Source organism: Callospermophilus lateralis, chromosome 16, assembly GCF_048772815.1.
Source record: "Callospermophilus lateralis isolate mCalLat2 chromosome 16, mCalLat2.hap1, whole genome shotgun sequence".
NCBI lineage: Eukaryota > Metazoa > Chordata > Mammalia > Rodentia > Sciuridae > Callospermophilus > Callospermophilus lateralis.
Window position 1 is genome coordinate 63,625,794 of NC_135320.1, and position 12,098 is coordinate 63,637,891.

At 31.4% G+C, this 12,098-nt stretch overlaps 1 protein-coding gene across 2 annotated transcripts in view; it reads right to left on the bottom strand.

Annotated features, from left to right (window-relative positions):
* Nudcd1 (NudC domain containing 1) overlaps window positions 1-12,098 on the bottom strand; it is a 55,141-nt gene that overhangs the window by 17,790 nt on the left and 25,253 nt on the right. Inside the window, exons 4-8 of one of the 2 annotated variants that reach the window (XM_076835502.1) lie at window positions 10,711-10,891; window positions 9,034-9,216; window positions 7,026-7,230; window positions 4,194-4,338; window positions 2,311-2,436 (exon numbers count right to left, since the gene is read on the bottom strand). In XM_076835502.1, the coding sequence (XP_076691617.1) occupies window positions 2,311-2,436; window positions 4,194-4,338; window positions 7,026-7,230; window positions 9,034-9,216; window positions 10,711-10,891 (840 nt within the window). Of the gene's footprint in view, window positions 1-2,310; window positions 2,437-4,193; window positions 4,339-7,025; window positions 7,234-9,033; window positions 9,217-10,710; window positions 10,892-12,098 lie in introns of both variants that reach the window. The other variant, XM_076835501.1, reaches the window with a different exon arrangement.

Consider the following 12,098-nt stretch of genomic DNA (forward strand, 5'->3'; position numbering starts at 1 on the left):
AGATTCTTCATTACAAAAACATATAAGGTTCAATGAATCAGAATTAAGAATCTTCTATCAAGTCACACCTTGAGAGGGATTTTCTAAAATTTAACCCTAGGCATTAAAGAGAAGAGAAGTTGTGTGATGGCCCTCATTTGCTCACAATTAAGGGCATCATCTATGGAATATGTTGGAAATAAACAACATCCAGGAAGCAAAATTCCTAGGAAATCTAAACAGCTTTCATTATCTGGCTTTGTATCAGTACCCAGATTGGTCATTATCATCTTCCCCAAACACTTCACTCTTCAGTTACAAGAGTCACTGAGTATTTAAGGCAGACTGAAAGGTAAAAGTCAATTTCTTAAAAGCAAAGATGACCTGAAGCTTTTTTTTTTCTTAATTTTCATGATTGCTACCAAGAAATCAGTCTAAAAATATTTATTAAACACTTGTGAATCATAAACTTTGGGGATCCTGTGATGAGCAAGATGCTGTCCACATGCTTTTTAGAACTTACTAGTATTATAGGGTGATGGGAGGCAGAGCAGCGCAGGGATAAAAATTAACTATAAAATCAATACTTAATTTTGGTACAGCTTCAATAGCACCTTGGCCTAGTCATTGGTCCTGTGCCACTGCAAGTCTAAGCAAGATCTAGAAATGCTCAATTTTACAACTCAATTTTGAGAATAATTCCCAGCCATTAAAGACATCTGTTAAGTAACCAAAACAAACACACAAGGTAAAGTAAATAAGAGGAACAGTTAAGAGATTTTCTTTTAACCTCTAAGAAGGTGGGGGAAATTTAGATTAAGTAAATCAAGTTCCTATTTTAATTGGTTTCATGAATTCTGCTAAAATACACTTTCCCCCAATTCTCTATAAGATAGAGACAACAGACCAAATCTGGCAAACATTTCTTAACATTTGAGCCTTTAAGCCCTATAACAAAGACTCAAAGAGTTCTAAAAACAGAATAACAAAAGTACAAGTTATTCCCTTGACTCTGTTGCTTCTGCTTAGACTGAGTGTCCTAAAGTCCCATCATTTCTAGATTTGGTAATAAGAGTAATTTCTTTATGTGTAGCTCCAAATCAGCCACTGATTAGCTGTAGAGATGGTTCTCACAAAATCAACTCTGTAATATACACTTGAGTGTGTAGTATGATCTAATGACTCAAGATTCCCCTAAGCATAAATATCTCATAAGTTTTAAAATTTAAAAATCTAGATCAAAGCAGACGACCAAATGCCGAAATTGTGATTGTACTGACTCACTCCAGGCAATATTCTGTAGTACTGATGCAATATTCTCAAAGCTTTTAAACAGAATGTAATTCTCAAGGGAAAATACTTACTTGTGACATATTTGAGATACACCAAAGAGAGAAAGAAAGAAAAAAAAAAACAATTTAAGGAGTTGAATAATAAAAATATTCCAAAATGGGAAAAAAAGGAAAAAATTAAATATTGATAAAGAAGGATTTTTCCAAGTTTAAAACAGGCCACATGATTCAAAGAAACACTAAGTCAAATAAAAAAGTTGCTCACAAAAGAATAGTTAATATATGAACAGCCAACAGTTTTAAAAAATACTCATATTAAAACAAAATCTGCTGTGTCTTGCATACCAATTAGTAAAGATCAGATTAGAGTTGATTTTGTGAGAACCATCTCTACAGCTAAACTGAAGGTGCAGGTAAAGATGCAGAGAAACAGGCAATAACCAAAAACATCACTGATGAGATTAAAACTGAACTCAGTTGGTCACTCAGTCAATGATTCATGAATTTGATTTCTGTTAACTCTTCATTAGATAAATATTCATGAATATAGAAAAGCTTCATATAACAAAGGAATTATTTTAGCAGCTTCATGAATAATGCAGTTAAAAAGTTATATAATACCTACCCTCCTAACAACAATATTATAGGACAAACAATCCAACCATTTAACAAGGGATAGAAAAACCATGAAATGTTTATGTCCTAATGTTCAATGAAAAAAGAAGATATAAAGTTATGCATTATAGAGTCACAACTGTATATAAAACACTGGTACAGAAAAAAAACCAACTGAAAAATATCAACACACTGTAGTACCAAAAAAATGAAATGCTGTTTTATTAGATTTAGTGTTGTGGAACAATGCTACTTTATAGAATGATGGGATTTAAGCATAAATATTTGGTACGACTTCAATAGCACAGTCATTAACTGATAATCAAGCTACTTTTGCAAAACACTTATTTGGTCACTTAATTATCATCTGAGTAACTTCTCTACTTATTTAGAAAATTTTTGAAACACTATTATAAGAACTTACCACATGAGTAGTTTTTAACGTACTGCCATCAAATCTGCATAAACTGGAACTCTCTTCAAAAAAAATGTCACATTCTTCTAACTCTTGAGCATTACAAGGAGGTTTTTCTTTATCTGGATTTGGATTCTTAGATTATAAAATGAAATAAATAAGTCAAAAAATAAGTCAAAAAACAACAGTAAGGAAATGCATTTACTCACCCTTAGAAATGTTGTGATTATAGCAATAATTAAAATTAATTTCAAATACATAACCAATAAAAATAGCCACAGAGATGACAGAATGATGGAGTCAGCACAGAAGGACATTAAAACAGCTATTATAAACCAGTTCTATGTACTCAAAAATGTAAAGGAAAACACAATCATGTAGACATATGAAAGATATAAAAGAATTCAAATCTCTAGATATGAAAATTAAAAATAAAATATCATATAGAAAACAAAACAAGTATTATCACAAGTACTGAAAATTCTATAGCCATTCAGAAGAAAAATTCTCAGTACACTAGGAATACAAGAAAATTTCTTTAATTTGATAAAAAAGAATCTACCACACTTTATAGTGAAATACTCTTTTCCTAAAGATGATAATAGGAATGTCTGTTTTTACCATTCGTGATTCTATTTAACAGTAGAGTATAGCCACCACATGAAGTAAGTTTGAAAATTTCAAAAACACAAAACTGCTCTCAATTGCAGATGACAGGACTGTCTTTTCATTCTGCACTGTCTTTTCAGAATGTAACAAACATAATGATGTCTATGTATACGTAACTTTCTCATAAATACAAATATGTCTTTGAAACCACCAGGTTTAAAAAGTAGTTAGAAAAAACACTTGTTTCAAAACAAGTCTTTTATTAATATTAGCCTGGAAATATTATACACAATAAATACTTGCTGAACGAATGAATGCAGTCACTCCCTCTGAAAGCCAGCCATTTGGGGCATCATTCCAGTGGTACTTTCTTGTTTGTTTATTAAACCTAAATATTTTGCCCTTGAATTTTAGGTTTTCTATTATATGCAAAACTAAAATGAAAGGGTTTTGGGGTAACATATTCTCTGGATATCAGAGGAGTATTTCTGTAGCCTGCATGGCTTGTGTTAAAAAGCTATGAAACTGAAGTTTTGTAGTCTACGTATAAATTCCAGTGTTTGCTGAAATTTTCAATTATTGGGGCCAATTCTATTTTTGTCATGTTTCCTTTTGACAAAGACATTCACTTTCAATATTCCAAACTTTGTTTTCTACTTTAAGATGCAACTAAGGCTATAGGATAATTGTTAATGTAGCCGCCTTCATCATTATTATTCAAGATGGCAATAAAGCAGACATTCTATATAAACTGATATAATTTTTGGTAAACGAATATATAACTGACTTTTTGCTGTATCTGTCCAAATTAGCATGGGAACATTTTCAACCCCATGGCTGAATAAGTATTGTCTTAGTCATTGTACTCATTACAAGAATTTACTTTATCAAAAATAACTATACTATATATAATCTACATATATATCCTTGTGATAATCTAAGATTATTTAGAAAATGTCAATGATAAGTAGATTATTAGCATAAAGTATTAAATAATTATTTGTTCCTGGCAGCATTTATTAGTTAATTCTTCTAAAGGAGACTATATGCAGATACATAAATACATACACACACACCCCTATACAATATGCCCACACATATATGAATTCGCACCATGTAAGAAATAGAACTTAAGTCATTTTAAGACATTAATCAGGTCAATAGTACTGAATCTATGTCTTTTATACTTGTCAAAGCAAAATACTATTTGAAAATCATGGGACAATCCTCACATAACATACTCTGGATTCTTGGAAAGTCACACTACTACTGCAACTGCTTACCAGTTCTTCAGAAGTCAAATGCATCAAACGTTCAGCTATGGCAGCACATTGGGCTGAGTCTCTTATAAGTTCCCCTTGTTTATCACCAACCACTAGCTCAGGCCATGTCAATCCTTCACTCTTTTTAATCAAGAAAATCTCCAAGCTAAAAGTTTAAATGAGATAAGTGGTATTAAACAACTATGCAAGTTATACTATCAAAAACAAGCAGAAGAATCTTCTACAGAAATACTCCTCTGGTATCCAAAAAGTATGTTACCCAAAATCCTGTTCATTTTAGCTTTGCATATGATAGAAAACCTATAATTCAAGGGCAAATAATTTAGACTTAATAAACAAACAAGAAAATACCACTGGAATAATGCCCCAAACGCTGGCTTTCAAAGGGGAGTGACTACAAAAAATGAATCTACTCAAAAAGTACTGTGGTTGTCCAGGTGTGCAGAATGTTAAAATTAAAGTACAAAAAAATGCACAAGTAGCATGGAAATGAGATAATGGTAAATGGGGGTTGATGTACATAAAGGAAAGCCTACAACCATAAGGTAGTTCTTGGTATCTGAAACCAACAAGTAACTTTATTTTCACAAACTAATAACCATTAATATGTATCTATTAATCAAATTATCAGGTTGGTTAAATCAATGCAAATGTTAATTTTATTGTAGAGATTTTAAAGAATTGAAAAGAAATGTAGGAATTAGGAAAACAACTTTGGTAATACAGGGAAATAAAGATGTTAATGTAGTCTCTATTAACTTATTCAAAATCTAATTCTGTACATTTGAACCATTAAACAGAAATAAAAAAATAATAAAAAATGTCTGTTAGGGAACCCTGAGATCAGGGACTGATGATGCAGGAGAGGGAAGAGCTGAGTCAGGGCAGATGATTGACACAGAAGGCAGCTGGCCTTTGATCAGTGGCAATAGGAGAAGAAATTCAAGTAAGATGCTCTGTGAGCAGCCGTTGCTGCAACAGAAAAAAAAAATGGGATGGTAGGAGCTGTTCCACAGCAAAGTGACCTTTTCCACGTGACATCTTTGGTACATATGCTACGCTAACCCATGCTGTGGAACACAAATGCAAGCAAACAATTTCAAAAATACAATTATACTTATTATCAAACAGAACATGTAAGCTTATCATTCTTTTTTAAGGCTATTATTATTACCACCTCATGAATTAATTACAGCATTTTAAAATTTTCTAAAAGTTATTTTAAGAGACAGGAGATCCTATCATTAGCATTGAAAATTACTACCATAATCAGCAATGCCCAGATGAAGTTATATTTTCTAAGTAAAAGGCTAAGCCAAGCACAGTGGTACACTTTTGTACTCCAGTGGCTTAGGAGGCTGAGGCAAGAAGATCATGAGTTCAAAGCCAGTCTCAACAAAAGCAAGGTACTAAGCAACTCAGTGAGACCCTGTCTCTAAATAAAATACAACATAGGGCTGGGGATGTGGCTCAGTGGTCGAGTGCCCCTAAGTTCCATCACTGGTCCGCTCCATACCAAAAAAAGGCTAATCTTGATGATGAAGATAATAATGACAGTTTATATTTACCTAACATTGACCATACACCATGCATCGTCTTAAGCACTTTGCATGTTTTAATTCACTTATTGCTCATCACAACCAAATTAAGTAAGTACCATTATGTTCATTTTACAAGCAAGGGGAAAAAAAGAACTTAAAGGAGGTTAAATAACTTGCCAAGGTCACAAGCTAGTAAAGCAGCCTGGCTCCAAGTCCATGTTTTTCACTACTGAACTATTTTGCCTCTCTGAAAAAATACATGTAAATAACCTTTAAGAACTTTTACCCAGTGACCAGAATGTATAAACACATTCTTAGTTGCTACCTCAAGATGTTTAAAATAGCTCACATAATCTTAGTTACGAAGAATGAACCATTGTTAATTTGCACACCTCAACATAGCCCTTTCAGCATGACTGCGTTTCTACATTTTAAAACCAGCATCAGATCCTACTATCCAAGCAAAAAGAAACATACATAATAAGATACAACCTAGTTAACAAACCCTTTCAAAGTGAGAAAGAACATTAACTACTGGAAAATGAGAGAGATGAACAATTTAATCAAGCACAGAAAATCATGTTTTTTTTAAGCCAACAATACCACCTACGCCTCATTGTAATTATCTTTTGTAACACAAAATCATAACCAAAAACCTCAAATTTACTGAAAAAAAATAGTGGTCTATGTTCATGTGTTGAACACTCAAACTGTTTGCATGAAATTCAGCTATTCCCCTAGACCTTTGCTGGATTACTGCTTGATGAATTATATTTAACCCAATTTATTGTTGAAAATGAACAAAAGCAAGATGTATAAATTGTGCATAGTATGTGTCAAAAACTTAAAAAAAAAAAAAAAGAAAAAAGATGTGTATGTTGTTAGAAAACATGAAATATCTCTGGATGGAAAGTAGGGATGGTAGTTGTATTATTTAGTAAGCAAATGAAGCTTAACAGAAAAAAAAAAGATTTCTATTTAACAGTTTAAGAGTGAAAATTAAAATAAATAACCATTTTGCCTGGTGTTATTACTCTACCCAGAGCTGGTAATAACAAACACTTCTACCTACTGCAAGCAATAACTACATTAGTATCTTTAATCTTAACCAAAATTATGCTGTGTGATGTGAAAAAATCTGTTTTTTAATTTATTTGAAAAAAAATCAGAAATGCAAACAGAACTATTGTATTCATCTTTGATATAACAACTGTAGAAAGAGTAAAAATAAAAGAAAAAATAAAAATAACAAAAAAGTAAAATTTCAAACATAAAACTATAAAAAAAATACCTATTATTCTCTTTAATTATCCATGTACTGCTTTCATGATCAATAGATGAATACAGCTTTCCTTCCAATAACTGGCAATCCCTCAGCATAATGTGGATGTGATCAGGTAAAAACTGCACATGAACATCTTCTTTAACGCTGTTTTCTGGAAGCCGTACTGTCACTGTCAAATCATCTTCAGTTTGTTGCCAATAATACAGAGGTTCTACTGAGAAAAGAAAACTGCATTATGTAATAAAAACAAGACTACAACATACAAAATTAGAGACTAGAACATAAAAAAGACTATCCATCTCTAAAAGAATCTTAGCATATCTTCTAGTGATTATCTCACAAAAAAAAGTAATTATAAATGAACCCACATAGACTTTGGGGAATTTTCCCTTAAAGAATTGTAGCAATTTTACTTGACATTCTCCTCTTCCAGTCTTACCTACTGTTCAGGAAATAAGGATTCATAAAATACAATGGACAACAATGCCTCATCCCCATTTCATACCTACCTCCCTATACTCACCCCCCCTTCCCCCCCTCCCCCGACACACACTGGATTCCTGTTTGAAAAGAATATAAAATATGTCTTCCTCAAAAGTTTATCCAAGCAGTTTTTATTTAATAATCACCCAATGGAAGACTTCAGCCAAACAATGAGGATAGCAAGAGTCTGTAAAATTACATGAACTTTTAGTATAAAGAGGCATGAAAACAAACTAAAGGGCAAGTCAAAATTTTTGAGTTCCTCACCAAAAACAAACATCTAAATTTTCTTGATTGTTGGTTGTTTTTAGAGTTTTTCTGTGCTTTTAGAAATTATGTTTTAGGATTTAAGAAAAAATATTATTATTTGTATTATTATGACAATACCAAATAGCCAACAGACACAGTCTTTCTGAGATTTACAGAAAATGAAACTAGTATGTATACTCAGAAAAGTTTAAACATGCTGATTAATAAAAAAATTCCTAACTTTTGAAAATTATTTTGTGAAAATTCTTAAAAAATAATGAATTCAAGATATAAGAAGTCAACAATAAAACAATATCTGGACTAGTAATTAGTGATTTAAACACAAGTTGTGTTCCACTTGGGCTATCACATGCCTTCCTACTACATGTCTTCAACTACATGGTCCTAGCTATCTGGCATAATGGTTCCAATGACCAGGGCATTCTTCCTTCCTGCCCAACTGCTCATCAAAGAAGTTCTAGAGGGCATGCGGATATGAACAGTCAATCTGGAAAAGTTTTAGGAGGGTTTAACACTATAATTAAGACAGAATAGAAGAGAATCTAACAAAAACCACATAATATATGAAGAAACAAAGGTGCTTAAAGGCTAACTAAAGCGCCAAGCATAACTTTTTGTACTTAGAGGTGTGTATATACATAATAAACCTGGTGGAAATATTTATAAATTACATCCCTGACTGTGAACATCAGAAATATGAACAGTGACTATGAAGGGATGTTTTTGAATAGTTTTAAAATAATATGTATCTTATAAAATAATATGTAAATATAAATTTCTTCTTAAAGACGTTAATTTTTTCATTCTAAAATATAACCTTTATTCATTCATTCAACCTTGAGAAAATCCTGATTCTGCCCTCAAGCAACTCTATCAGTTTAGTATGAAAGACAAGAACATATATATTAGTTTAACTCATTTTAAAACATTAGTACTCTTAATACCATCATACAGATTTTTCAAATGCCAACAGTAATTAATTCGCTTATTAACTTATTTAAATATTTATTAAACATGCAATCAAGTAAGCTGAGAGATTTAAAAAAATCTTCTATAATCACAAAATTATTAAATTTTAAATAGCTTCCACTATTTAGGTGGTATATTTTACAAAAGTCTTTTTTGAAAATACAAAAGAAAATTAAAATTACGTATCTATCCCACCTGGTAGAACCCATAACCTAACTGGAAAGACAAAACAGACATAAATGTTTATGTATAGGAATACACACAGCTTTATAAAGATTAAACATAAAATCACCTTGGATTTTCTCTGACATGTCTTCATTCATATTTTCTTCAAGATCTTGATCAACCTGAACAAATTTGAAGGACTTGTAGGAGACAATCATTAGACCATTTCCATTTGGCTCAATAGCAGCATAATTTGGCACTGATTTTCCACGGAGAATATCACGCTTAGTAATTTCATACTTTTTATTATCTATAAGAAAATTAAATAAGTTAGAACAAAACATTACAAAAATGGATAATAAAATAATCTGAAAACATGTTAATTTTAAATTAAATATTCTAAATATTATTATTACAATTCACATTAATAATCTTTGTGTAAGAATAAAATATTCATAACCTCATTATCTTCAATGATTATTTAAAAATACTGGATCTAATGCAATTTTCTCTTAGATTATTCTGTCCAATTGTGGCTGGTGGCAGTTGCCACCAGCCACAAGCAATTAATTAAAATTAAGTTTAAAATCCAATTCCTCAGTTACACTGGCCTTCCAACTTCTCAATAGTTACACAGTACCTATGGTAGTGAATGGTGCACATACGAAACATGTCCATCTCATACAAGTTCCTATTGGACAGCAAAGATCTAGCCTTCAAAGTGACTAACTTACCTAGAATATCAGCTTCTGAAGGTTCTACCTTCTCCTTGACTATAGTCTGTCTATTTTCCCAGCAGGTATATGACAGGCATCTTCTGAAAAGAGCCACAAATTGAGGATAAGGGAAAAAGTGTGGTGGGGACTATTTTTCTGTCTGTTCTAACTGCTGGTAAGGGGGTCTCTTAAAATAAAATATGCTTACAGTAGAAATTATTTCTACACATAAAGAGATCTAGATTACTAATAACCAAATATAAAAAAACACTTTTAACATATCAACAACCATATCCCAAAAGCTTTTTGTAAATTAACTAAATTTATTATTCTATGAAGATAGGGTTTTTTTGTTGTTGTTTTAAAAAATACTCAGACATTTCAGTTGAGCCCATATCTTTACTTATACTATTTACTCTATTAATATGGGTTGCATCCTCTCCTATATTCATACATTCAATTCACACATACATAAAAACAGGCTTATAGTTTCATGAATTAACTAAAATTATACATCTATACATCCTTCACAGGTATATGCAAGAAAAGCAATCCTACTTGCTTTTAATGACCTAAATTTAGGCACTATATATTTTATAGGAAGGCTATTCATTCCAAAATGAATAACTACCACAAGATATATCTGTACAGCTACAGATATGAAAATTTATATAAATAAGATGAATAAATTTGAAGTAGTTAATGTAACAGATTTGTGCTTCCCAGCATTTTTGGTTCATCTCTGGAGAAACACAGTAGCATAAAACTATAATTCTTAGCAATATTAAAAATATACATGTTAAAAATTTTCAAGAATTATGTAGTAATGTCTTGTAATAATGTCTCCTTTTATATAAAGGCATAACTAGCTATGAAAGCACATTATTTATTTATTTATTTTATTAACTCATAACTGATTCATACCTGAGGAAAAACTATCTACAGATACCCAACCCACCTGTGGTGGCAGGTGCTAGAATCAATAGTGCCCAGGAAAAACAAAACAGCATTTACAGGGACAGCTTTGCATTTCAAAACATACTGATGGCAATCACTATAGAGAGAGTCAGAATTTTATTTTATTTTACCTTTATTTTTCTTACTGATAGTGACCCACTCCAGAGAAACATAGAAACCACTTCCTTTCATATCCAATTCTTCTTTCTCTATTCGAAGAATTAAGATAGCTATAGAATGTTCTTCAGCTTTTAGCAAAGAGATACTGTGAATTATGATAAAAGGATCCCCAAGCTCTTCATTAAACATAATCTACCAAAAAAAAAAAAAAAAACACCATGAAAATGTATATATTGTATAAGCATAGCACAGAGGGAATACATAAAAGTGGTGACAATCCAACAACTATTTTGTATACTATTTATTAGGAAGAATTAAAAAATAAAAAAGCAAATTTAAATAATGTTCCTTGAAGAAAAAACTTGTGCATGCATGCACACGCACATACACACTAACGCGATTTGTATAATAGAAAACTGATCAATACTCTTGGCTTTAAAGAAAATAACAGGGCATCTACACAGTATTTAAAGGAGAAAGAGAACTAAAAGCAATCTCTTAAAGAAGAATTACACAGGGTAAAAGTGCTCTACATAAAAAGACCACAGACAAGTCAATATTCACTCCTACTCTCTTCCCTTTTATCATGTATGACTTATTTCTGCTTTCTTACTCTTTGTTTCTGCATTCTGTATGCAGTATGCATGTATGCTTTATACCTATTATTTATTTATTTGTATTTCTGTTTATTTTCTGGAAGTACACAAAGATAAAAGTCATCAGAGAACAAATCAGTAAAGTTTAATCTCAAAACCAAAGAGCCCATTTACACTTAAAAGATAATTCAACAAACTCTATTTAAAATGTATTCTTGATGTTGTTCTCCCTTCCCCCCCAAAATTTAAAGCTGCACAAAATCCTATTAAAATCTTTTTTATACCATAAATGCGTGCTCTAAAAGACAATCTACCTCTTAGAGTAAACACTAAACAGGAGAGTTTTAAGACTAATTTCTAAACAAGATTTCTGAAAAGTTGCAGTTGGGGAAAAATTAAAAAACAAACAAACAAACAAAAAAAAACAGAAGAAAAAGTTAGCTTTTTTCTTTTGAAATCTGTACCTAGAGTCCCTGCAATTTTTTTCTACTTGAAATCTCTATAAAGAAAAGTGAGCTATTATCTATTTCCCTATATGTTTGAACACTTCTGCCAAAATTATTCAATAGTAAGTCTTTGGAATTCATCTAACAATTTTCAAAAGCAGAAACAACAACAACAACAAGCCCTCAGATACTCAAAACTGAGACAACCTGTGAAGATAAATTTTGAGTTGGCTGACTGAATTTAACTCATCTGCAGGACAATGGAAGCTAAAGGCAAGAAGCGAAAATGACATGTTTTAGGAGGTATAAGCAGCTAGTTTTTCCTTTTTTTTTTTCTTTCTCTTACAAGTGGTAGGA